The sequence below is a fragment of the Petromyzon marinus genome, chromosome 37, assembly GCF_048934315.1.
Source record: "Petromyzon marinus isolate PM22_M1 ecotype Great Lakes invasive population chromosome 37, UKy_Petmar_22M1.pri1.0, whole genome shotgun sequence".
NCBI classification, from domain to species: domain Eukaryota; kingdom Metazoa; phylum Chordata; class Hyperoartia; order Petromyzontiformes; family Petromyzontidae; genus Petromyzon; species Petromyzon marinus.
In genome coordinates this window covers 11,708,515-11,734,136 of record NC_133703.1, presented here as the reverse complement: position 1 = coordinate 11,734,136, position 25,622 = coordinate 11,708,515, and the positions used below count along the sequence as shown (strand labels likewise).

The 25,622-nt window shown below is 44.6% G+C and overlaps 1 protein-coding gene across 2 annotated transcripts in view; it reads left to right on the top strand.

Moving 5' to 3' along the window:
* LOC116949485 (TOM1-like protein 2) overlaps positions 1-25,330 on the top strand; it is a 63,439-nt gene extending 38,109 nt beyond the window's left edge. Inside the window, exons 12-15 of one of the 2 annotated variants that reach the window (XM_032966861.2) lie at positions 5,537-5,612; positions 15,151-15,210; positions 21,437-21,485; positions 22,985-25,330. In XM_032966861.2, the coding sequence (XP_032822752.2) occupies positions 5,537-5,612; positions 15,151-15,210; positions 21,437-21,485; positions 22,985-23,133 (334 nt within the window). In that variant the 3' untranslated portion in view covers positions 23,134-25,330. The remainder of the gene's footprint in view (positions 1-5,536; positions 5,613-15,150; positions 15,211-21,436; positions 21,486-22,984) is intronic. The other variant, XM_032966862.2, reaches the window with a different exon arrangement.
* Positions 25,331-25,622: the final 292 nt, after the last annotated feature.

Here is a 25,622-nt window from a genome sequence, read left to right as displayed (position 1 = left end):
CTACGGGACGTCTGGCAAAAACATGAGCAAAGCTGCAGCGTGTACAAAATTATTTGGCACGTGTCGTGACGGGCACTGCAAGATCGGACTGTGTCTGTCCGGTGTTCACCAAGCTGCATTGGCTTCCGGTTGCCGAACGAATACATCAGAAGGTCGCGCTCATTACACACAAAGTGCTTGCCACAAATGAACCACAATACCTTGCTTATCTCTTCAAGGAACATAACCAAGCACGTGAACTCTGGTCATCCTCGCAGCGGCTTTTGGATAACTATCGAACAAAGATGGTCTTTACAACGCGTGCTTTCAGATGCACTTCTGTGGCCATCCGGAATGCTCTTCCTTCAGATATTAGGAAGCCACTGGAGCTATGCACTCTTAAATCTAAACTGAAAATTCATTTCTTTAGAACTGCTTTGTGTTTAGTTCGTTTTCCTTCCCCCGAACCTCCGATTATCACGGTTGGCAACGTGCGGTGCGAAAGAAGTTCAACATACATACGAACAACATACAGCACAGCTGCGAAAATCTATGTCAACAAGTTTGTTTTATTGTAGAAGTAACAACATTTGTTTTTTTCTTTGTGAGATTTATTGATGCTGAGTCTATGCACATTTCCTTACTCGTGACGAACCTTACTTAATTGGCTGTGTCGGGTGGTGGCGGGTTTAACAACACATTTATATTTACGCGATCTAACTCAAAAAAACCTCCATTGAGTTAAAGTTGTTGGGATGGGGAAATCTGCTCTTCCTGAGTAAATTCCCACCAAGGTTTCTGCTTTCGTCATGTAATTGTATACCTTGAAAAACTACATGTCATGTGAAGACAACACTTTGGCTGGAATGTGTTTACTTGCAATAGAATGCATTCACGGGCACTGCATGTAAATATAATCTCGTAGCAATTTCTTCAAGAGCCAAGCTTTCTGCGTGAGACGAAAAAAAACCCGCTGAACCCAAAGGAATTGTGGATCGGCATGGAAAGCTGCACAAACAGTTGCCTGGCCCTCGCGCGCACAATCATCCCTGCACAACGCCACGACCGACCGCCCATGCTCTGCAATTTACATGACAGCAGCGGAAAATAAATCCACCCCCCTCCTAATAAAGTCACGTTGACTTCCACAAGGATCACGTGCTTGCCTCTTTGTCGCAGGTGCCATTTACAAAAGGACTGCCGGAGTCATTCATCTGCGCTGGTAAACCCGGGGCACCCGGGGCAACTTGACCCGCCAGGGCAGTTCAAGTGCCCTTGCTACCAGATTGGCCCTTCATGCCGATTGGTGGTCAGAATCCTAAAAAAAAATTAATATTATTCATGGATAGATTATGGGGTGGGGGGCCGAGTAACGGCTCGGTTATCGCTCAATTGCGATGTTAGGCACGGCCGAGAATTAAAATTGTGTCAGGATTGTAGTACCGTGCACTAATCTCTGTGCCGCCCCTTAACTAACCTTAATTTTTGTTTTAAGTCATGTTTTTTTGTTATTTAGCATCAGGTGAGAGAGCTCAATGTCACGTAAATCTATTTACAAAAGTTGAGATCTCGGATAATATACAAGTGGGATAGAGTATGGTGCAATGCCTACGCGCTCACAATAAAACTAATAAACAGCGTAAATAGTGTCGGCGTGCAAGGGCAATAGAAGGCGGCATCAACATTATTTCACCACCGATTATTTCTAAGGTATTGTATTCTACGGAGATGCCGAGAGTGACCCGAGAGGCAGAGCGCTGCGCAGGCACCGCTGAGATCCTGGTTGCAAACGGAGTGGCTGCCCGTGAGTCAATGTAATCTCATGCAATTAGTCATTTAAGAAATGCAAAATCACGCGAATAGCATCTCTTAATGGCGCATTGCTGTCCCGCCGCTTTGCGTTCATTCAATGAAACACCGGGCTCTCAGCTCGCCACGGTTAAGGGACACCCCGATCAAGCTAGGTTTTCGATTTAAAGCTTTCGTGACTGCAAGGATTCATCTTCTTTGGTTCTTTCGGTAAAGTCACGTAGAGTGAGAATAAAATAATAAATTAATAAAATAAAATAAAACAATAAAATTCTCACGACGTTTCGGCCACAACAGAAGTGGCCTTCATCAAGTGTTGTGGCCGAAACGTGAGAATTTTATTGTGTTATTTTATTATTTTATTCTCATTCTACGTGACTTTACCGAAAGAACCAAAGAAGAAGCTAGGTTTTCTTCTCTGTAAGAGGTCCGAATGGAATAACCGTGTTGACACTTGACAGAAACCACGAAGGGAATCGTGTGTTGCCTTTTCTGTTTATTGTCACCGTAACCGAGAGATGTAATTGGGGTAAGGATACACAAAACAGTTACATGGTTAATTGCCACTTTATTATTACGATTTGAATGGCCAGCATGTTGAAACAGCTGCAAGTGCGCTTTTGCATGCTTTTGTTTACCTGCCGGCAGTTCTGGCACAAGCCCGCTCTTACGAAGAGGCTGGGATGACCTACGCTGGTGTCATCGTAACATCCCGAGGCTTGGACAAAGGCTTGCTTGAACGTGTCCATTTATTTTATTTCCATTTTGGTTGAAAGTGCCCGTTATATGTAATTTCGTTTAAATAAAACGTGAATGCTCTTTTATTCATGGGTATTGTATGTACCCTTATGGTTGTTATTGTTTGACTTGCATCCCACTGGGATTTTTTGCACACCGTTGAAATACGGTGTTTTTTTTCTGGAAGACTTTGCTGTTTTTTCCAGGATTTTTCTGTTGCGTGTAGTCACTTTAAGATGTTTTCTTGTTCATGTTTTTGTTTTGTTGCGGTTGCACCCGAGTCAAGAGCCGCATGGCTCACAGGGTTATGCCTAATAAATGAAACTGAAAAAACCTTAAACTGTATTTATGCCAGGACACCATAACTTTGCTGATCTTTGACTCCATAGCTATAAGGGTGATTTAGAGGGCAATGCATAAAAAAAGTAATTGTTCGCCTGATGGCTAACCAGTCAACATGCTTACCAGCAAATCATTCCATTCAATTCCCACAGCTGCTCAGGACATTTTCCGGAAATTGCCCAAGTGTGGCATCTGCTGTAAAGAGGACATCTAAGACCCTGTGTTACATTATCATTTATCTGTTATCATTTACCTAGTATGCCTATGCCTGCCAGTCTCACATTAACAAATCGCACACTAAAAAGTTAGCTGCACTCAATTGAAAATCAATTTAACCTGGTAGCACTTTGTGTGAAGTCACATTTGTTCTATGTCGATAGATTATTGTCATGTGAATGTGGAATTTACCACCACTGGTTCAAGTCTACCCAACAGAGATCAGCACTGCCCGGTGCTGGTTTGAACTTGGAGGCAATGTCACCTTATTTTGAGACCCATATCACCGTGTTAATGAAGCTCCAGTATTGAACTACTACATGAGCACTGTATTCGTCTATTGTTTTATTTATCTCACATCTCTCTCGTTCTTGTTATGTTTTTGTAGCTCAATAGTCGCGAGCGGCATCATAACGAGATGCCACAAGCATGCAGACGCACCCATATGCGTGCGTGACGCGTTACTTGAGAGGAGCGGTGGTCACAGTGCCCCAAGGCACTGCGGTATAGGAACATGCCAACCCGAGCTTGATTCCCGGCCACGGCTAAAGGTCATCGGCGAGCAATATCCAAACCAGTCCCTGGCACCTGTCTCACCAACCTGCACTGACCATCCTGGTGAAGTACTTGTGACCAAAAGGTGTGGGGAATTGTTTTGATTGGCAATTGGAAGCAACATAAGTAAATATAACTTGCATTTATATGCATGCGTACACTGCATTTTGCATTGATATGTGTGTGGATAAATAGGGTGTTTAAACATGGAAATTAGGAAGAAAGTTTTACACATCTGTAAATTATCTGTGATGGGCCCCCCCCCCCCCCCACCAACATCATCTCAGATATGAGGAATCCTCTGTGTATGTATTGTCGCAAGTAATGTTTCGAGATTTTATCTGGAAACCCCAAGATATAATGGTCGGTTGCGTGTGGCAGTTGTGAAAAAGCGCACACACAAAACGGCATCAAATATCCACCGATCTTCAGAGGAATTTACCTCTGATGCAATCTACAAAGGCTGCACATGTGTGTGCGGACACGGGCTTGTTTTTGAACATTACGAGGTCTCCGGAGAATTCTGGATTTGATTTCAATGGGTTTTGCTTGGCGTTGTTGGGTAGATGTTAACGTTTTACACTGCACATTCCCAAGAATTGCACCTTAAATGCATTTAGTCTGCTTTTTTTATTGTCGCATGTGTCACACTGTGAAATTGCACCCCCCCTTGGCATGTTATTATTGTAAAGCACATCTAAGTAAATAATTGGCATTACATTTTGATTTAAAGCTTTCGTGACTGCAGGGATTCATATTCTTGGTTCTTTCGGTAAAGTCACGTAGAAGGGAAACAATAAAATATTTTTATTATTATAAAATATTTTTATTATTTTATTGTTTCCCTTCTACGTGACTTTACCGAAAGAACCAAGAATATAATTGGCATTACGTTTTTATATCTATCATGGATTATTTTTTAAATTACAAAAACTCAACACATTCGTCAATAACGCTACTGTAAAACGAAAATTTTTAAAATCTGTACATCAGAAGCTCTGTTATGCCGGTTAATTGACTGCTCAATTAGCCGGCATCTGTCATAGACGGCAGAAACAAATGTTCTTTCAGTATCCGGAAACATTCCTACGACTATCCGGCATCTTGCTGTGCGCGCTGATCTTAGATCTGTTGTTTACGGGAGCTTCAGGACACTGCCGAGTGGTGGCACTCGTGACAGTCTGGACATACAGTACTCTACTACTGCATACTGTACTCTAAACGGCCCCACTGCGTCTGTACAATCAACTTAGAATGCTCCACAGACTTCTGTAAACGAGTTCAAAAGTAGGCTGAGTTTCTGTCTTGAAAAGTTCCATGCACTTACAAAATTTGGTCGACCATATGTATAACTCGGCTAACTGGCATGTTCGATTGCCATCTGTACTTACCATTTTTTCACAAATGACCTTTTACCATATCTATTCAATACTTTAATTGCACAATGTATGGCTATTGTATTGCTATGCCGCGCTCAAATTATCAAAAAAATAATCGAGGCATGATGTATGTTGAACTTCTTTCGCACCGTACGTAGCCAACCGTGCTAATCGGAGGTGCGGAGGAGGAATACACTAAACGCACAAAGCAGTTCTAAAGATATTCGCTCTCAATCGAGATGATTTAAAAGTGCATAGCTTCATTGGCTTCCTAATATCGGAAGGAAGAGCGTTCCAGACGGCCGCAGAAGCGCATCTGAAAGCGCGGCGATGCGGTGACCGCCTTTGTTCGATGGCCAGCCAAAAGCCGCTGCGAGGGTGACCGGAGTTCGCATGATGGTTTATGACGAATTGTAAATGTACCTTAGCCTGGATCTCGGTCTTGTCCCAGGAGGTGAACAGGTGATTTTCGCAGAGACTTGACGCTGTGTTTAAATGAAACTGGTGTTGTGTTGCAGCATCGTGTACGAGGATCCGCAGGCGGTCACGGGTCTGGCAGGAGCTCTGGACGCCCGCCAACACAACACAGGCGCAGTGAGTACCTCTCCATAACGACCTTTGGAATATTCTTAGTTCTTTCGGTAAAGTCACGTTGAAGGGAAACAACAAAATAATAAAATACATATAAAACAATAAAAATTCTCACGACGTTTCGACCATAACACAAACGGTCGTCTTCAGGTGTGTTGGTTTGCATACATTTATTATTAAACGGTGCATTTATTTATTTATAAAAAATGTTAGCGCCACGTGCAGCGATTTGGCAGTTTATTTAGGACTAGTCCATCTATATTCTGAAAAGAGAACATGTAGACAATATGACTTCCTCTTCAGCTGCTACTATGTCGACCAAATGTAAGGAAAACCTGATTTCCAAATTTAACCTCCTCTTCAACAAAAGACTGGACCCACACCAAAAAGTTAGACGTTAACAAAGTCGTAATTAATCGCAGTAACAGTTCTATTTCCGATGGTCTGAAATCCGTTTTAGCTAAAGGTCTAAACTTTGCTGTCACACCTAAACACATACCAGTTAATGATATAATTGCCCAAGTAGACGTTGCTCTCAGGGGCCTGGGTCACATCGCTGCAGACGTAGCAAGATCTGAAATCGCTGCAACCCTCAAAAACGCTAAGATGCCAGCTAGCAACCTCAGCAAAGATGAGCGTTTTGAATTATATAAATTAAAAAAGAGGAATGATATTGTAGTCCTCTCAGCTGACAAAGGCAATGCTACAGTCATCATGGATAAAATAGAATACAACAACAAAATTAAAGAATTACTCGACGATGGTAGATATACAAAAATAAAAAGAGATCCCACCAACAGCCTCGTCACACAAACCAACAAAATAATTTCTGATTCAACCGCATTAATTGATCAATCTAAACAGTTTTCGTTGAAACCTTCTGCTGCCAGGCCACCAAGATTATACGGCTTACCAAAAATACATAAAGTAGATACACCCCTTCGTCCCATCGTCTCTACTATCAACTCCCCCACCTACAAACTAGCTCGTTTTTTGTCTGAAATCCTGCGTCCTTTCACTGGAAAAACCACCTCTGCGGTACAAAATTCTACTCACCTGGTATCGACAATCAAGGGTATTTCCCTGTCCCCAGACGACCTGCTTGTCAGTTTTGATGTAGTTTCCTTATTCACCAAGGTTCCTTATTCACCAAGGTTCCTGTACCTGACACCATTGCAATCATTGAAGACTTGGTTCATCAAGGACTAAATACTGAGGTACCCCCCCCTGGTGAGACACTGTTTAACCAATACATACTTCACTTGGAATGGAACTTTCTACAAACAAACTGAGGGCACCCCAATGGGCTCCCCCCTTTCTCCGGTTATAGCTAACATTTTCATGGAGAAATTTGAGACTGACGCTATCCAGACTGCCACTCTGCGCCCAACCTTATGGAAGAGGTACGTGGATGCCACTTTTGTCATCTGGCCACATGGCCGGCCTGCTCTAGACCAATTCTTCGACCACATCAATTCCATACACCCAGCCATCAGATTTACCATGGAAGTCGAAATAGATGGCAAGATACCTTTTTTGGATGTCCTAATTAAAAAGAGTCCTGATGGTTCAATGAGCCACTCTGTCTACAGGAAAGCTACCCATACGGATGCTTATCTGAAACCGGATTCCCACCACCATCCATCACAGAAGAATTCTCTCATCAAGACTCTGTATCATAGAGCCCAATGCATATCCGACCAGGAACACATAGGCAGTGAACTCAAGCACGTACACCAAGCTCTTAGGGCTAATGGTTACTCCGACTATACAATCCGCAAAGCTATCACTCAAACCATGAATAAGAACCCTCTTGAGGAGCCTTTCAAAACCATCACTTGCCCCTACATTGCGGGGATCACAGAAAAGATCTCCAAAATCTTGAATAAACACAAGATCCAGGTCCGTTTCAACACATTACATAAAATCCGTGATCTGGTTCCGTCTGTAAAAGATGTGATTCCGGACATACAATACCCTGGTGTCTACAAACTAAGTTGCCTCTGTGGTAGTAGTTACATTGGAGAAACCAAACGCCATGTCTCGGACCGCATTCGTGAACACAAAGCAGACCTTAAACACGGTAGGACCAACACCTCGGCCGTGGCAGATCATTGTTATAATTCAGTAGGCTCACATGCCATTGACTTTTCCAAGACAGAGGTTCTTTGTAAGCCATCTGGCTACTATGAGAGATTCGTTCATGAGGCTATCCACATATGCAAGCACAGAGACTATTTCAACCGAGAAGATGGATTCTATCTTAGCAATCATTGGAAAGATTTGATAAACCATTTCAGGTCTTAATTGATCACGCTTACAGTGGCTTTCAGACAGCATACATTATTAAAAAAAAAAATTTCGTCTCCCCCCTCCTCTTTTCAGAATATAGATGGACTAGTCCTAAATAAACTGCCAAATCGCTGCGCGTGGCGCTAACGTTTTTTTTAATTAAATAAATAAATGCGCCGTTTAAAAATAAATTTATGCAAACCAACACACCTGAAGACGACCGTGTTATGGTCGAAACGTCGTGAGAATTTGTATTGTTTTATATATATATTATTATTTTGTTGTTTCCCTTCAACGTGACTTTACCGAAAGAACTAAGATATGAATTACTGCAGTCACGAAAGCTTTAAATCAAGACCTTTGGAATCTCGACTGCTTTTACACTCCGTTAACTAGCCAGTTGACAATGTTCTACAGGTGCGACAATGCGCTGATGAAATGTTTCATATTGATTCTTAGCCACGCGATACATGCAGCTTACCCACGTGCTGCGAATAAGTTCATGTGGACTATGTTCATGTGTGGGGGTTCATGTGATCCGTGCAGCCTCATCAGGCGCCATCATGCTGCGATGTTACAAAGTGATTTGATTCACGAATCGAATCGCAGCCCTGAATCGCTCAATCTCTCATTTCCGTGGTCAGTGCAAGACACACCTCTTCAAACTCGCCTTCCCATAAAATCAGAAGTAAAAAGTAATATTTTAAAATACTTTTTTTTTTTAAACACGCTTTAATGAAATGTACCGTACTAGTAATGGCAAAACTCCACGACTCCAGGAAGTGGCCCCGAAGCTTGCCACAACGTAAGGGACCGTGGTGATTTACAGCCAACGTCAGGTTACCGTGGACAGTTAGACCCAAGGGGAAACATTAACCTATAAAAAAAGAATGTTATTTTTTTTTTTAATGATGGAATATAGTATTGTCATCAGTATGACATAAGTATAGGAAGTTGGCATTCGATACCACATTGGGAAGTGGGTTAACATTGAGTTACAAGATTTGAGGATACAACAACAACAGACAGAGTGAGTTAAATAAAAGCGTGTAAAAAAAGCTGTCTTTACTTATCATTTTCTTTTACTTCACTACTTACCTTTCTCATGCTATTTGTTGCGCACGGCAGCGCTTTAGTTTACGCTCGGTTGAAATTTGACTTGCTCAGTCGGTGTTAGCCGCCGAGGACGTAACGGTGGCACTTTTTTCATTCCTGTTGCTCTGCCCCCCCTGTACCACTCCCGTTCTGCCGTAAATGGTGCACTGATGGCCACTTTATTGAGGGCGTTAATGGCACCTAAAATAATGATTGATTGATTGATTGAATCGCGGGTATGGAATCCATGTGATGCGGCGGGGTGGGCAGTGAATCATTACACCCTTCAACTCCCTCGCCTGGTATGGAGGAGTGCGTGGGTCCGATCTCTGACCCCGATGCCTGCTGCTGCTGTATATTTGTAGTTTGGATGTTCTGCTCGTGGCCGTGTGGATTTTTCTCCAGGTCCTCTGGTTTTTTTCCCTCCACACGTAGAAACATGCGTTTAGAGTATTTGGATTCTATAAATGTCCACGTGATAATCCACTTTATTTGTGCCCAAGTCGCTTCTGAAAAATAGCTATATAACTCGGTGTGCTATATCTGTTAAAATAAAAATAATTTAATAGCTTAATACCGATATATAAAGGTCGAAAATTAAAACCACGGTAATTTTCCCAGATGGCATACCGTGCATGGGAACACCAGCATGCGGGAAAGCAGTATTAGCAAGTAGGTCAAGTGGTTTGAGGATAGCATAACAGACACTGCCGGTCAGCAGAGGAGTAGCGGGCTAAGAATAGCACAGACTCGAACAAAAGCACAGAGAGTGGAGGAAATGATTTCGACATTGATTGTGGCTTTGATTCCGTTTCTGTATTTTGCTGAAGATGAAGAAGAAGAGTGCAGGCCAGTCACAAGTTCTCTTTTCTGGGCTGTGTTTGGGCTCATTCCTTTGACCTGATGTGCAGCCTAGGCCGTCTGTTGTTTTTAACTCCGGAAATACAATTGGGAGACTTGCTTATAACAAATAGTATTTAAACATTACCGTGGAGCCTCCGATTGTCTCACAAATATCCGTGGCATGAATGGTTTGCTCGATTTCACAGATTTGCGAATAACTGAATTTTGGTAATATATGTTTTGATTTAAAGCTTTAGTGACTGCAGGGATTCATATTCTTGGTTCTTTCGGTAAAGTCATGTAGAAGGGAAACAAAAAAATATATAAAACAATACAATTTTCACGACGTTTCGACTGCAACACAAGCAATCATCATCAGGTGTGAAAATGTGGTAATATATGGTCGGCTTGTACTTTATTGTCAGGGGAGGTCATAGAGGCATTGATGAAGCCTTGATCTAGCAGTGGATTGACAAATCTGCTGTTAAGCACAAAATGTTGAATTATCTATAACATCTGCATCTCCATAATTATATCAGCATTATAGGTTTCGAAAAAATGAACGTTCACAGTAGCTAGGCACAGTGTCGAGTTCTACTACTTTCGGGTGTCAGGTTTACAAGCGGGTCCACCAATATTATTGTACGTGGGAGGTGTTTTCTCGTAACATTTCCACCAGTGTGCTCATAGGTCAAACCGTTTAACTTTGGCAGCCCCGGTTTAAAAAGAATATTTTTAAATATTAAAATGTACGGTTGCGCATCATTCGCCTGGTGCGCTGTATTTAACGTGTTGCTACTCGATTGCCCATTGATTACTCGGCACACACCAATGGGGGGGGGGGTGGGTGGACGGGGAGCGTAGAGCCAGTGACTTGATCAATGTAGCTCATCTGCTGTAACAGTCGACCATGCCTTGTATCACTGCCAGAGTCAACACCTCGTGGAGCACTGTAGACACTGCTGCGTTCTTCCAGTGTCGCGTTCATTGACTCGCGTCCAAAACTTTTCCCACCCCCACGCCGATATATGTTTTTTTGTCGTTTGCCAGGCATTGCAAGTGCAATGTTTACACGGCCTCTGCACGTTGTATTTATTTTTTGTCGGGACGGTGGAAATTTAAGAGATTGTTGACGGTGGTTCGCAAGCGCAAGTGATTAGAGGCAGACAAAAATAGAACCCGTGACACATTCATCATCGGCACCGCTTTGTAACAGCAAAATATACCGCCGTAAACAAGGGCCGTTGCCAAAAATGTTCGCCTGTTTTATAATATTGTTGCGCTCGTGTTTAGGTTGCGTAGGCTTTCACGGTTATGTCGGGCACAGCACTCGTGTCATGCCAAACAACACAGATATCATCACACGGTACAAGCAGAAAATGCATCAGAGAGCTGCCCTTGCAAGGCAATGTAGGAAAAACAATGAAATGTATAATGTTTTATTGGAATACATGTTGAAATTGTACTGTATGCTTTGTTATTTCATCTCAAATCCCCCCCCCCCCCACCTTACATAGACCACATTGAAATATATCCTCCTGTGTTGGTCGTGACATTGCAAAGTGATTTGCGGTCACACCGGTGAAAAGGTGGCAAAGTGTTGCGAAACTTCTGCCAGAGCTGCTGCTTCCAGGCAGAGCTGTATAAGCACTGTGATGTGACACCAGTTGGAGACCCTCCACCGTCTAGCGCGGTTGGCTCCATACGGTGCAAAAGAAGTTCAACGTACAGTACATACAAGACGGTGCGCTGACGGAAGATACAGACGACGAAGTGAAGGGGAGTTTTGCGAGCAAACGCAGTGCGTGAATATTTTTGTTACAGTGCCCACCGAGGTAGGAATGATGCATCGATGGCTATCGGTCCTTAATCTCGTGATAACTGGCGTTGAATCACAGTTGTAATAAAGCTTTTCGCACGGTACGAGTTGGTATGTAATGAGTTCATGTCGCCCCAGCAGCCGCTAGAGGTGCTAGAAGACCATGAAATGCTTCTGAAAGGGGGAATATGGGAAGTGGTGGTGGGGAGTGATAACTCGCACACAAAACTAAACAGATATCAACCGGTGTTAAGACTGAGATGTCTAAAGATTAAAACCGGATAAGATTACAGGGTGCAGGATGACATAAAAATAGGTTCAGATCTTAACTTCGAGTTGTCGTAGAGATAAAGAGTGAAGCTTGGGAGATAGATGAGCATGTGTACAGTTGGACGGCCTTAGCAAAGATTGATAAAGTGTGATGGCATTTTCAGATAAGCGTTGAAAGCACATCTGCTGGCTTCTAATGCCTTGCAGAGAAAGGTAAATCGGAGCAAGGAATCTCACTCCTGGAAGGACTTAAAAGATCTGTGGCTGAGACGGGCACAGTGGTTTCTATGTTAGGCGGGGCAGATGGGAGAGTAGTCAAACTAATGGAAGCTGTCATTTAAAGTCTGGGTATTCACACGATGCTCAGGACCGCTGCTGAGGAATAGAAGGACGAGATACAAGCTATGTTGGACGAGTGACGGCCACAATAAATATATTGTCTTAGGGTTAAAGCACAAATTTGATTTGAAGCTCCCGTGACTGCAGGAATCCGTACTCTTTTTGGTTCTTTCGGTAAAGTCACGTGGGTAGAAAATAAAATAAATCGCGACTTTTCGGGCGCTTGTGTGTTGCGCCCGAAACGTGATATATTTTATTTTATACGTACGTGACTTTACCGAAACGAGTACGGATGGACAAAGTGAGAGACCCTAACAAAAAAATATTCCCTGTAAAAATCTAATGAATGTAGCGTCTAATGCGGCAGCTTCCCGCGAAAGCTTCACCGCAGCGGGACAGATTATTATTGTGGAAAAGCAGCAAATGAAAGCGAGAGTCGATGAGCGTAAAGAAGGTTGATGCAATGTTAACAATTATTAACGATTATTTCAAGGGTCGGCAGAGAAGATGATCTGTACCGGTAGGCAGTTAATCGTGTGCAGAGGAGAAAGGTGGATCTTGGGCAAGGTCTTGTGTAGGGGGGAGCTCAGCGGTGCGAACAATTAGTGGGAGGGACTTCTGAAGCCTTAGGGGCAACAGAGCAGAAGAAGTGACCTCCCGGTTTGTCTGAAATTGACTGGTGGTGTCATTCAAACACTTTTTGGTTACTGGAGGATGAGGGAGGACGTTCGAGTGAACTCGAGGGTAGGGGGGGGGGTGTGAAGGGGAAAGTCCATGACAGAATTGAAATACGATGGAAGTGTTGTAGTCTGGTCTTGAATGGACAGGGCACCATTTTGGAGGTATTTGAAGATGTGGTCACGCTCTTTGAGTGCCAGTGAAAAAGTTGACCGCAGCATTATTGGTCATCAATCCCCATGCCTGTCATTGCTAATTCATGATTTACCCACAATCCACCGTTGCCAACGTTAATACATGTCTTTAAATAACTTGACGTATTGGCAGTACACCGGTGCAGCGTAACACACCGGTCCTCTTAAAAGTCTATATTCAAAAATTCAACTGACATTCGTCTTCTGACAGCTTCGACATCACGAGAACTGATTTTGACGCATCCACCACCCTGCAAGATGTTCTGAGCGGGGTTGCGAATTGCGGGGAAGTAAATAATTATCGTGAAAATGTTTCTTGTATTTTTATCCCGCGCGCCACCGGTGTACCGCCAATACGTTCCACTGCCAGCTTCAAGTATCACCTTGCATAACGTGCAAACGTCTCGCGCTCCTGACGCATCATTGTTAGTCGACGACAGCGCGTTGCCGCTTTTCGGTGAACGCTTACGAAATCGGTCCGTTAGGTTTCGGCTCTACAAGATTTAAAAAAAAACATTGCTGCTTACGCGAGGATTCCGTAGCATGAGCGCTGCCGCTGGTACGTTTCCTGTGCTCGGTCATTGGTCCGGTGTGTTCAGAGGCTGTCGCGGTCGTGTTGCATCGTTGCCCTGTGTGCTTGTGTTTGTATCGTGCCGTTGCTATAGCTTGTCGATGCACGCCGCTCGCGCGTGCGCATGTTGCGCGCAATGCCGTGTGTGCTGCGTGGACGCCGGGGCGGAACACCAGAACCGTTATCGGCTCTTAATCAATAGATGACATGGGCCCCTTTTTTTAGTTTTGTTTTACAAGATAAAAGCGACGTTGAAATTCGTGGTGTCCTTTGCAAAAGAAAAAAATATATATCTGGAATTTGTTGATCGGTCAGGAGAATCATTAATAACGTCGTGATTTCACTTTGCTGGGTTTTTCCACCATCCATCGTCAGCCCACATTGGCTTCACTCTTGTGCTTTATTGTCACGGCAGACGGGATGCTTTGCTAATTGTCCGTGCGAAAATTACTGGGTAGGCCACGTTATAGTTCAGCTGTCGACATCAGGCAAACTTGTTGGTGGCTGCAAGCACGTCGCCCAGAGGTTGCTCGCTTGCTTGGGGTGTCGCGATTCGTCGATCCATGGATAACTATTGATTCCTGTGATACAAGCATTGCATCGCATGTGTCATCCTCTATGATTTTTCCACTGGTATTGTATGTAGTGGGATCAAATGACCCATACGAGTCACAGGGGGGAGACCATTACATTTTTAAATATATTTTTTTAGTTTCTTGAATCGATTTGCACACCCCCCCCTCCCCCCCCATAAATGTGACAGTTGATTGATTTGCGAGGGTCGGGGAAGTTGTTGACGCCCCAGTCATAGCCCTTTGAGATCTTCTTCAGCAAATAAATCTGTCTAAAATGCCAAAGTACATCTCGTTTTAGGTGCGTTGAAAACTACATCATGCTGCATATATGCCTCTCCAAAATGTTTCTTTACAACCTAATATTGTCGCTTTGGATGTCATTTCACAATTAGCATTTTAACATTTTAGACTTTTCATTTTATTTTCATAACATCAAAATATATACATGCTCCCCCCCCCCCCCCCGTCATGGTCAGGGAGACTAGCATCGACGTTGCGGGTCGTTGGATTAAAAACTAAAATGACCGTCTGTTAATCGATTTGAAGCGAATTCAAAAACAGGTCCCTATGGAATGGAGTTCAAAGCCACGGCCGTGGAAAAAAATTGCCTCGACGTACTTAAAGATTAAAAACGGTCTGGTTTTGTGTTTCATCTGATAGTCACGGAGCTGCACAGAAAACAATGGCCCATTCACGCTGGCCACTCGTAGACACCATACGGAACTATTTATTTCAAACACAACACCCAGTGGATTTGTTTTGGTTTCTGTTCACTGCATGGTTGGTTTAATTTGCATATACTATTTGTTTGCGCGGTGTTTTATGTTGTTGGTCACTGTTATTCTTTCTGTTGTGTTTCACACAGATCCCGGTCGCGCATGTGTCCTCAAAAGACGAGGTCGATGCATGGCTTTTGGCCGATTCGGTGAGAGGACCTTGGTTTCCCCCTTCCCCCCCCCCCCTTCTGATTATTTTCTTGATACTTTTTTTTTCCATCCACCGTGCCAAACGCTCTTTAAACCTGCCACATCTCGCACGCGGCACCGCGGGCTCGTGCCCGCAGCGCCACAGAGCCGAGTCTGCGCAGTTCAAACGCTGCAGCTGAACGCACGCGCACCCGCATCTTGGTGAAGTCGGCTTCTCGGGGCAATGCTTACCGTACGTAGTAGGCGCCCTGAGACCTTAGTGGAAGGCGCCTTACAAATAATTGTAAATGATTATTAGTCGTAGTAGTCGTAGTAGACATCTCCATTGTAAAGACGGAATATTTTACGTGTCCCCTGGTGCCTCTTGTGGTCAGACCGTTCAGCTGGCACCGCTGAGGTCGTGGGTCCGAATTTAGGCGGCCGTCTCGGCTTCAAAACCGGGTTCTCAAGCGTCGTAAGTTGATGATGTCAGCCCGATCAACGATGGATGCACAAACGATCACGTAGAATTTGGTTCTGCACTTCAGTGGGCGACATACGGTGCAGAAGAACTTGAGCATGCATACAAGTTGGCTAAATGCTAGCTCTGAGAGTTAAACATTGTTTAGACTGTCAAGTGAAGAGGAGGTGGCAAAAGCGACCGGGGGGGGGTCACGAGAAGGGTTCTCAGAGGTAACTCTGCGGTATCCGCTTCTTCTACTGGCTGTTGTCTAAACACGAAGGCTGCCAATGCTGTGAGAGTTCCGCGTGGATTCGCCGTCGCATGGCATAATGCTACGAGCACAAGTCGGGAGTAAAACTGTGGGGGAAAAACTGGCACATTTATTTGATGAGTAAAACATTAAGTAAAAAGATGCATACTTTGATGGACGGACACGTCTCGCGATCACCGGTTTTGCCGCCCGTGACAATTCCAAATGTCTGGTGACTGAAAGTTGTACGCAGTCACTGAACGGAATTTTCAGTTGCGTTGGTTGCACTGAGCTATGACGTGGCCTCACACTGCAGCTGTGGAAAGAGGCTCGCGCGGTGTTGTGGACACTGCGAGGGCAATGATATAAATAAGCACACTTCCGTCAGCCTCGCCACGTAACAAAACAAATTATTTTCGGCCCATCGGCTCTCTAGATCAACCCCTCCTCAACCTCGCCCGCCAGTTCTCCTAACTGTCACCAGAACTCCCACCACCACTTTTATTTACCCCACTCTTTATCTCAATCACTGTCATCTGTTGTACAATTTTAGAATGGGTTTAAGCGGCTTGGAATAAGGCCCTATATAAACCTATATAAGATAAGCTGTAACATCTGGTTACCCGAGCATTATTTGTTTATCAAGCCCGACCGCTGATGAGATCCAGAAGTTTGAAATAGGTTCATATGTTGGAACTGATCCTTCGTGTCAAGGAGTCCAAAGGCCGTTGGGACTGAAACATGTTTACGTGGCGAGACGGAGGGAAATCTTTATTTAATTGCATCGGTGAAGCCGGTGGTTTGGGGTAGTGATTGGAGACAGGGGTGGAGCCATAGGGGGGGCTCAGCCCCCCCTAAAAATTTTGTTAAGTCGGTAATCGGGATAACCGGATATCCGGCTGCTGCAAAATTCTGCAGGCTGCGACCTTGTGCTGCCCTGCAGGCTGCTTGAGTGGCAGCCTTTCCAACTTATCGAACTTATTAGCCACATCAGCGGCTCCGACCTATTAATAAACTCCGCACGTCCGCCATGGCCTTCTTATACATTTGTGGCGCCCATTAGAACACATACACAATATTAAAGTCAGCCCCCCCAAAGTCAAAACCCTGACTCCGCCCCTGATTGGAGAAGAGAGAGGCCTTGTCCTTTGTCAGAGACGTCGGCGATCATGGCCTTCTTTCTTCCATCTACCCCTGCCCATGATATTTACTCAGGAACTCTGCATTGGATACTCCTCCCAGTTCCGTCCAGTCGTTCAAATAGCTCACGTGACTTAATTAGCCGTGCCTATAATTTCCCAGTCAAAACATCACATTCGGTCTGTTGTTTTCTCATTAGCATTTCCAAGAAATATAACTCTCCTTTAACTATTCTTATTAATTTTAAGTGTGTACCTTCTATATGTAATACACTTATGTCTCTCAACTTGTCTATCTATTAAAAGTTTGAACAAACCTTCTTAAAAACACACATTTCTCTTTCCTAGTTTGCTCTGGCGGGTATTTGTAATTGGCCCGCTTCGCATCCACATCGGAGAACGGACCACCGAGTAAAGTTTCTGCAAGTAAAAGTTGACACGAGTCGTCTAAAAAAAAAAGCTTTTGCTTCTGGGGGATTCATTTGAATTTGGGAAATATGTGCTTGCTTCGCTGTTCGTCGAGCCACCAAGCCACCTGTCTTGCTTATTCCTTGTTTCAATGTAGTCTGTCTCTGCCATCACCGCTACCATATTTGACATGCATACAACTCGCCACGGTGGCAAGATGTTGACTACCTCGCCTGGTATAAAGGAGGTCGTCGTGGGTTCGATCCCAACCCTTACGCCTGTATATATTTGGAGTTTGAATATCTCCCCGTGGTCGCGTGGATTTTGACCAGTTTTTCCCCTCTACATTTTGAGAGACGCGTTGAGATCATTTGGCTGCTTAAAATGTCCACGTGATAAGCCACTTCGTTGAGCTATCATTTGTGGCCAGGTCGCTTCTGAAAAAGAGCTACATGGCTCAGTGGGCCTTACCTGGTAAAATAGAAATAGTTTTTATAGTTTTAGTTTATTTATTCGTTTTTGTTTGTCTTTTTTAAATTTCCTTGAATACGACTAATCGCCTAATCTGTACGATCCTTTCTCTTGCTTTGAGTCGCATGCTGGTTATCAACAATTCTCTCAACGTGAACTCTAACCTTTTGTAACCGCTACCCCGAACAATTGCAATGTATCTAATTGTGCCTCATGCTTTTAATGTATTCATTATCTCCTGGAACGTCACGGTTACCCCCCCCCCCCCCCCCCACATGTAGCTTCCTCGGGAACATAAAACATTCCTTAAAATACGACAGAAATAAATTACGAGCAACCAAGAAAAAAGTGTTGTATTTAAAGAAGGCCTCTCTGAAGTGTGCTGTCAATATGCTTTAAAGTTTTAATCCCCGTCTACAAGGAGGACTTTGCTCATACTCTTTGGTTCTATTGGGTAAAGTCACGTAGGTAAAAAATAAAATAACAAAAATCACGACGTTTCGACCACAACACAAGCGGCCTTCATCAGGTCCCTTCATCAGGTCCCTTCACCTGATGAAGGCCGCTTGTGTTGTGGCCGAAACGTCGTGATTTTTGTTATTTTATTTTTTACCTACGTGACTTTACCCAATAGAACCAAAGAGTATGGATCCTTGCAGTCACGAAAGCTTAAAATCTAGAAAGGACTTTGCTCCTCGCATTACTCGTTCAATGGCACACACCCCCTCATTTTCACGAGAAATGTTCTTTCCCCGCAAGCGATGGTCGTCAGTGTTGACGCACGGAGGTCACTTGAGAGCCAGGTTTGGTGTCTGTGGGGTGTTGATTGCCCAGATGAAATCTGGAATCATGACTGGCAGCCCACTGAGACTCAGAACTTGTGAACAGCACGATTGGTGTGTATTTGCATATTTTTTAAAAATGTGAGCCATCATTCGGTGAACAGTTTCAAGTCTCAACTGAAGTGGGCTCTCTCTAGCTAAGGAAACAATTGTTGATGGGAGTGATCTGCGGGGATTACACTGGACGCTCTCGCGCTGTGCTTGCACGAGTGGTCCACGGAAAAAGATTGGACCCACGTTTTTAACCACTCATACATCCAGTTAGATTCCACCCCGGCCCCCCCCCTTTTCTGGCCTTCACACGTGAGGGGCTCGCAAGTGACGACATCACATCTATCCCCCTATTTAAGAACGAAACAGGAGGAGGATTTCTCCACCAATCTGGCTGTCGCCTGATGATGCTGGTTGTAATTACTGGCGAAACGTCGTACTCAGATCGTTGTGGATTTACTCTCCAACACACAACCGTTGTGCTGTACTAGTAACGAATTGCCATGTGCTGTGTCGGGTGGTGGCGGCTTTAACATCACATTTATATTTAAGCGATCTAACCCAAAAAAAAAAAACCTCTTATGGATAATATTGGTAAGCGAAAGCCTCACGTGGTGTCAAACTGTCCTAGATTTTGTGTGTACCAATCGAGAGGAGTCTGTTGGCCGTCTCTGGTCGATGGTCAGCATCTTGATTCGCCCCATCCCGCAGACGCCTTTTGTTCAACTCTCACATTGCCGGTCATTTCAGCCTGTGTGCAATCATATTTACAACAACAACAACAAAAATACCAAGCAGTCTCAGAAATCTGGTCAGACGATGGGTATTCCGTGTATGTACGTTGAACTTCTTTCACACCGTACGTAGCCAACCGCGCTAATCGGGCGTGCGGGGAAGGACAACAAACTAATCAAAAAAAGCAGTTACAGATCAATGAGTTTTCAGTCTAGATTAAAAACCGCGTAGCTTTCCCGGTGGCTTCCTCATAAGATAATAAACTGCATTGAGATAGGTTTGCCGTGCAACATATTCCACGTTTAAATTCTGCACACACACACACGGCTTCTTATTAATTGAGTGTTTGTGTTTCTTATGGGGTCATGTCCTTAGAAGATAATTTACGGCCGCTCATAGCTCGGATTTCTCTGTTTTTCAGTTAACACACAAAACAAGATGATTTCAAACACCTGTAAATAATGACGGAATTAGACCATCGCCGGTGACGTTTTGTCATCTGTGAAAGTAACGCGTGCATCATGTCACTGAACTTTCTCACTTGATGTTGCAGCAGTACCACTTTCATATTAGACTGTGGATTAATTGGTCAGCCCTCCTATTTTATCAGTTGCCTTAATTGCCAACCTTGTAAGATCCAACTTCTCTCATCCCACATTGTGAGAGGAGAGCAGTGTTGTTACCATAGCCGGTTTCAAATTCTAATAACAGTTCAACGTTTAACTGTCAACACCAGAATCATGCTTTACAAGTTTTAATGCACACGTTGTGTTTTTGTTTCAATGAGAGCTTCCCAAACTTTCCTCTTGTCAGTGGATCCGCAGCGTTCACTGCTTTCTGTCCTTAATTCGTTTCCACGCCACGGACAGTTCTGTGGGCACATGACCCGCGCATTGTACATCTTGCAGTGATGTTCCCGACTGATGGAAAATCCCATGTGTGCTCAATTTGTAACTAACTGTGCACCATAAAGATTACTCGTGTCGCTTTTTTTTTCATGGCAGAGCTTATTTTTGGCTTATTATTTGCTGATATTACAACAACAACAACAACTGGGATTGTAGTTTGATTTCGCCTGTAAAATCACGCCGAAAGTAGTTCCGCTTACCGGCCCATCGAATGTGTCAGAAAATGCATGCGTTGACGTGCGATAAGGAAATAGCCTTTGCAACGAGTTGAACATCTTCACTTAATTCGAAACGCATGCTGTTGGGGAAACTCAAAAAGTAAACCGTGTGTTGGAATTATTTATCTTTTCTCACCGTTCACATTTAACGGGAATAATGTGTTTCTTTTTGTCACGTGAGCAGAGCGTCTAAACTCATTTAAAGCCCTCTAACATTAGTTGCGGGTTGCTGCATTCACATTCATGCAGTTTCTACAGATTCGCACCACTGCTAGTCTACATTTTCATATGAATGAATGAACACACTGATTAACTTCTGGAGACTATCCAGAATCGCACATTCTCCAACATGTGTCCTTCCGCTAATAGACATGGAACGGATCACAGTTCTCTGGCTATTGCAAATAATAATAATTGAAATGTGAGATGCTGTAACTGTGTTGATATAATGAATAGATTGTTCTATGTAACCCTGTATGAATCTACACATGCTGTGCGAGTGCCTGTGAGTGGGGTGCGGTGGTGCAGCAGTTAGGGCACTGCGCTGCAAATCCGGTGACGCAAGTTCAATTCCCACTCGAGGCCAACACCAGTGACAATTATCTGAACCGGTCCTGAGCCTGCCCTAGATCGACTGACCCTCAGAAGTACCTGGTGCAGTGTTTAAACATCGCCAGTGGGCAGACGAAGGTGGTTGGGCGTGGTGCTGGCCATCCACCCCCTTGTGTGCCGTGCCGGCCTTAATCGGTGCTCGCTAACAGCTATACAGGTGATATTTGTCTTGTTAGTTTTTATTGAAATTTATTGATTGTATTTTTCAGGGGAAAGGAGATGAGACGGCAGAAGTGGCCACTTCTGGGACGACTGAAGGTAGTTCACATCATCGCTCATCTCGTGTGGCATCTCACAGCGTTGGGTTGTATCTATGTTGAACTTTTTTTGCACCATACATAGCCAACCGTACTTAATATGAGGTGCGGGGGAAGGACAACAATCTAAACACTAAACGCAGTTCTAAATACATTATTTTTCAATTTAGATTATTTGAAAGTGCATAGCTCCAGTGGCTTCCTAATATCGCAAGGAAGAGCGTTCCAGACGGCCGCAGAAGCTCTTCTGGAAGCGTGCGATGCAGTGAAGACCGTCTTTGTTGGATGGTTAGCCAAAAAGGCGCTGCGAAGATTTTGTACCTGATACAATTCAGAACCTCGTCTCTCTAATTATTTTGCTGACTTTTTATTCTTCAAGCCCGTTGTGTTATTGGTCATCAGTTGCAGTGAATTTATGATCAAGCCAAGTGAGAGCCCATTTTTTGAGAGTTACATTTTATTCAGTCAAATGGTTGCTTCTCGCAACTTGAGTGCCCATTGGGTTTCATCCATCACTTGCCGTTTTGTTTTAACCGAGAAGAGGCCGCCTTGAGATTGCTTATTATTCAGCGTCCTGCATTTCATCAAATTACCTCGTGTGACACATGCTCTCAGTGTTGCCTTGCCGCCGCGGTGTTAATTCCCTCGCTGGGTATGCAGGAGGTCGTGGGTTCCATCCTGACCCTGATGCCTGTGTATTTGGAGTTTGCGCGTTCTCTTCGTAGTTGCGTGGATTTTTCTCCGGGTCCTCCACATTTAGAATCAACGTGCGTTTAGAGTATTTGGCTGCTTAACTATCCACGCGATAAGCCACTTCACTGAGTTATCATTTGTGGTCAAGTCGCTTCTGAAAAAGAGCCATGCAGCTCAGTGGGCCTTAAGCTGGTAAAATAAAAATAGTTAATACGGCTAGTTTCCCTGGATGGCACACCCACGTTCCACATGGAGGGGCATGCATGTGAGAGGGCACTTAATAAAACCAAGCCTCTCTGCTCGTCACAGCCCGTCACAGCTGGAACATTTGGGAGCAATCGAGTTAAATGCCCAATGATATTTGCATGTGCTTTAACCTTCAACCCCTCCCCAACGCATCCCACAGATCTGTTATTTGCACGTGCTGGTTGATTTTGGATTCTGCTGTTGTTCCCCCATTATACGCGGTGTCGGTCAGATGTCCAATGTGGGCAAGATGTGTCAAACGCGCGCTGGAATTTATTGTTAACGGTTTTAAATTTCAATCGTGCTTTTTTTTTCTTATTCCCCATATCCTGCTGATGCCTGCTCGATAGCGCCGTATTGTTATCCACAATTTCTCCGTCGCACCAGGCCAGACTTTCCCACAGGATATAAAACTTACCCCACGGCACTTTGAATAAAATGTAAGTCTCGGGCGAGGTTACTTTGGATGTAGCCTTCTAATATGGATTTGTAACCACCCCATGGAGGAATCTGCGTTCTTGAATAATTCTCCCCTCCGTCTCCTTGTTTCCCTCCCATCAGCGTTCGACTCGTTTCTGGCTTCGAGAGCTAACGTTGCAGAGAAGCTGCCTGACCTCCCGATGCCCCCGCTGAGCGAAGGGCCAGCTCGCTCGTCCGTCCAAGGCAAAAAGAAGATGGACAAGATGGAAGATTCGCTCTTTGCCCTTTAAAATCTTTGCCCTTTAAAATCACGTGGGGGGGGTGGGGGGCGGGGGGTCAACCGGGTGGTTTTGTGGAGTGAGAGGAGAGCTAAATGCCAACGGCCGTGTTCAGGAGCACTGAACCAACACCACTGGGTTGATGAAGTACAAAGCTTCCCAGCCGAGATTAAAAAACACGTTCTCACGTTGTGTCATATTTGCCTGGTCACCTGTGAGATTACATACAAGAGAATACCGTCGCATACGTTTTTGGATTTGCTCGCAATTCGGTCGAGCTCAACTCCTGAGGGGGCTTCGGTCAAAATCGAGGACGCGCACAGTGAACTACTCGTTCATCTGAAAAGAGCCACAGTCTCGACATCCTGGTGACGTAGGTCCGTCGGAACGATTTCGCTTGGCGGCCTGTGGCGCCTCGTCTTAACACAAAGAGGCCGGCCCTGGCCCGGCTGTCTGTAACGCAATCCAGAAATGAGAATCACGTTTTGTATCTAGGTGGCGGTCGTATGCGTTGCTCATTAACAACTGAAAAACAAGCGAAACGTTTGAGGTCAAGCATAAAGAGATGTGGCCGAGTAAATAAAAGCCATCCGAGATGAGCTGAGTGATTGCTAATACCATCGCTTATTGAGAGGCTTGGTGGTGGGTGGGGGGGTATGGATGGTGATGAAAGGGAAGAGGATGAAGTGGGTGGTTGGGAGCATAATTGTGGGAGGAAAGGCAGTTGCAGTAAAGAAATTATTTTACGAATGTGAACCTAAGAAATTGTGTTTTATCGACTGCCAAATTCGCATCATACGCAAGATTGTGATGTAATAATTTGTCCGCCGATGAGCTGTCTGCTTGCCGTGGGTAACCCTTTCACCTGCAGGCCCCCCGGAGCCTGCGGGCATCCCTGAGTGTTTTCATGACAAAGAAATGGTGTTCTCCCCCGTGTGCTTTTCACTGCAAGATTGATTTTTTTTGACGCGGCTTTGCGACGTCGTGGGTTTAGGCTCTTGAGCGCCCCGCAGCCTAAAGCGTAAATGATACTCCTTGAAGCACCGTCTCCAGCGAGAGATGTGCGCTGCAAGCACCGTGGCCGTTGTGTAGGTGAATGGGTTATTTCTGTACAGTGACTCGCAAAGCAAGTATGCATAAAATAAGCTGTGTTCATTACTACGATTATTTGAATGATTGATTCTAAACCACAACATCAATTACGTTAATCTGTTCGCTGGAAAACAACGTCTGGTCATGTTTATTTTATTTTGTAATGATACTACGTGCACACCAGAGCGGTGGTTACAATTGACGCTGCTTATAAAAGGGCCATTTTGCAAGTGGTGGGCATTGCGGAATTCACATCGGCACATTTTTGGAAGTGAATCTTCAAAGATGCCCGAGTCACTTTGGGTGTTTGAAAGGCACCATGATCAGGACGCTGAGGTCATGAGTTTGACCCCGAGTTTGGAATGCAAATTAAACCGGGTTTTTGCGTGTGGCAGGGTTTGATAGTGGTCACTATATTTCGACACAGTAATCTTGTGCCAGCTCTGATGGCGTAATGTACTTTGGCAGATGGACAGGAAATGACTGCTCCGTTCACAATATCGAAGGAGCATTTTTCGAGCGTACGTGATGAGAGATGGGTCGGAGATGACCAGGATTAGTTTCACGCCGTCTCTTCTACATTCCCCAATGACGTGAGCCTCTGCTTTCTTTGACTGTCTAACTGATGATTATTCCACTATTGTGCAGAAATCACAATCATTTGTGAAATTCGAAATACAATAATTGCAGTCGGCATGGCCAGTCACAGATTAGTCGTCCAAACAAAACCTTGTCTCCAACGTGTTTTGTTTTTTTCCAGGGTGTTGCCGCTTGCTGTTCGGCACAATGTCTGACGTTTTCGCTCCACGTCCTGGGAGCTGGCCTGTATGTGTGTGCTGAACTTCTTCCGAGCCGTGCGTAGCCAGCCGTGCGAATCGGAGGTGCTGCATCAGCGTCGCGGGTACCGCCTGAAAACGCGCCGGAAGAGTCGCGCAGCAGCAGCAGCGCATCCGCCGCAAAAACCCTGCGCAGTTTGCTCCGCAAGGATTCGGAAACGGGTCCTATGCCAACATTTGAATGTAGCCGTTTTGTAAATTTTGGAAAACTGCAAGGCTCCAGTGTGCATGTAGCCTGTGAAAAGCGTATGAGAAGTTGTAATAAAATATCGCAAGTTAAATGCGTTTCATTTGGGTTTTTTTTCGTTTACTTTTAGTTTACTTGAAATTGACTTGCAAAAAGACGGGGGAAAACCAGAGCGAAGTAATCATTAAAGGTGCAGCCCTGCAATGTCTGGCGTGCGCCACTAGCCTCCACGAGTGGAAGCTCGAGAGCACCCCCCCCCCCTCTGGAGGAGGGTATTTGGCCTACTCTTCCACACTGGCCAGACGTCTCGGAAGTGGTGCGAAGGACCAGCATTTGACCCCACCACACGTGACCTACGCATCGACTGGTGTTCACATTTGGACTGC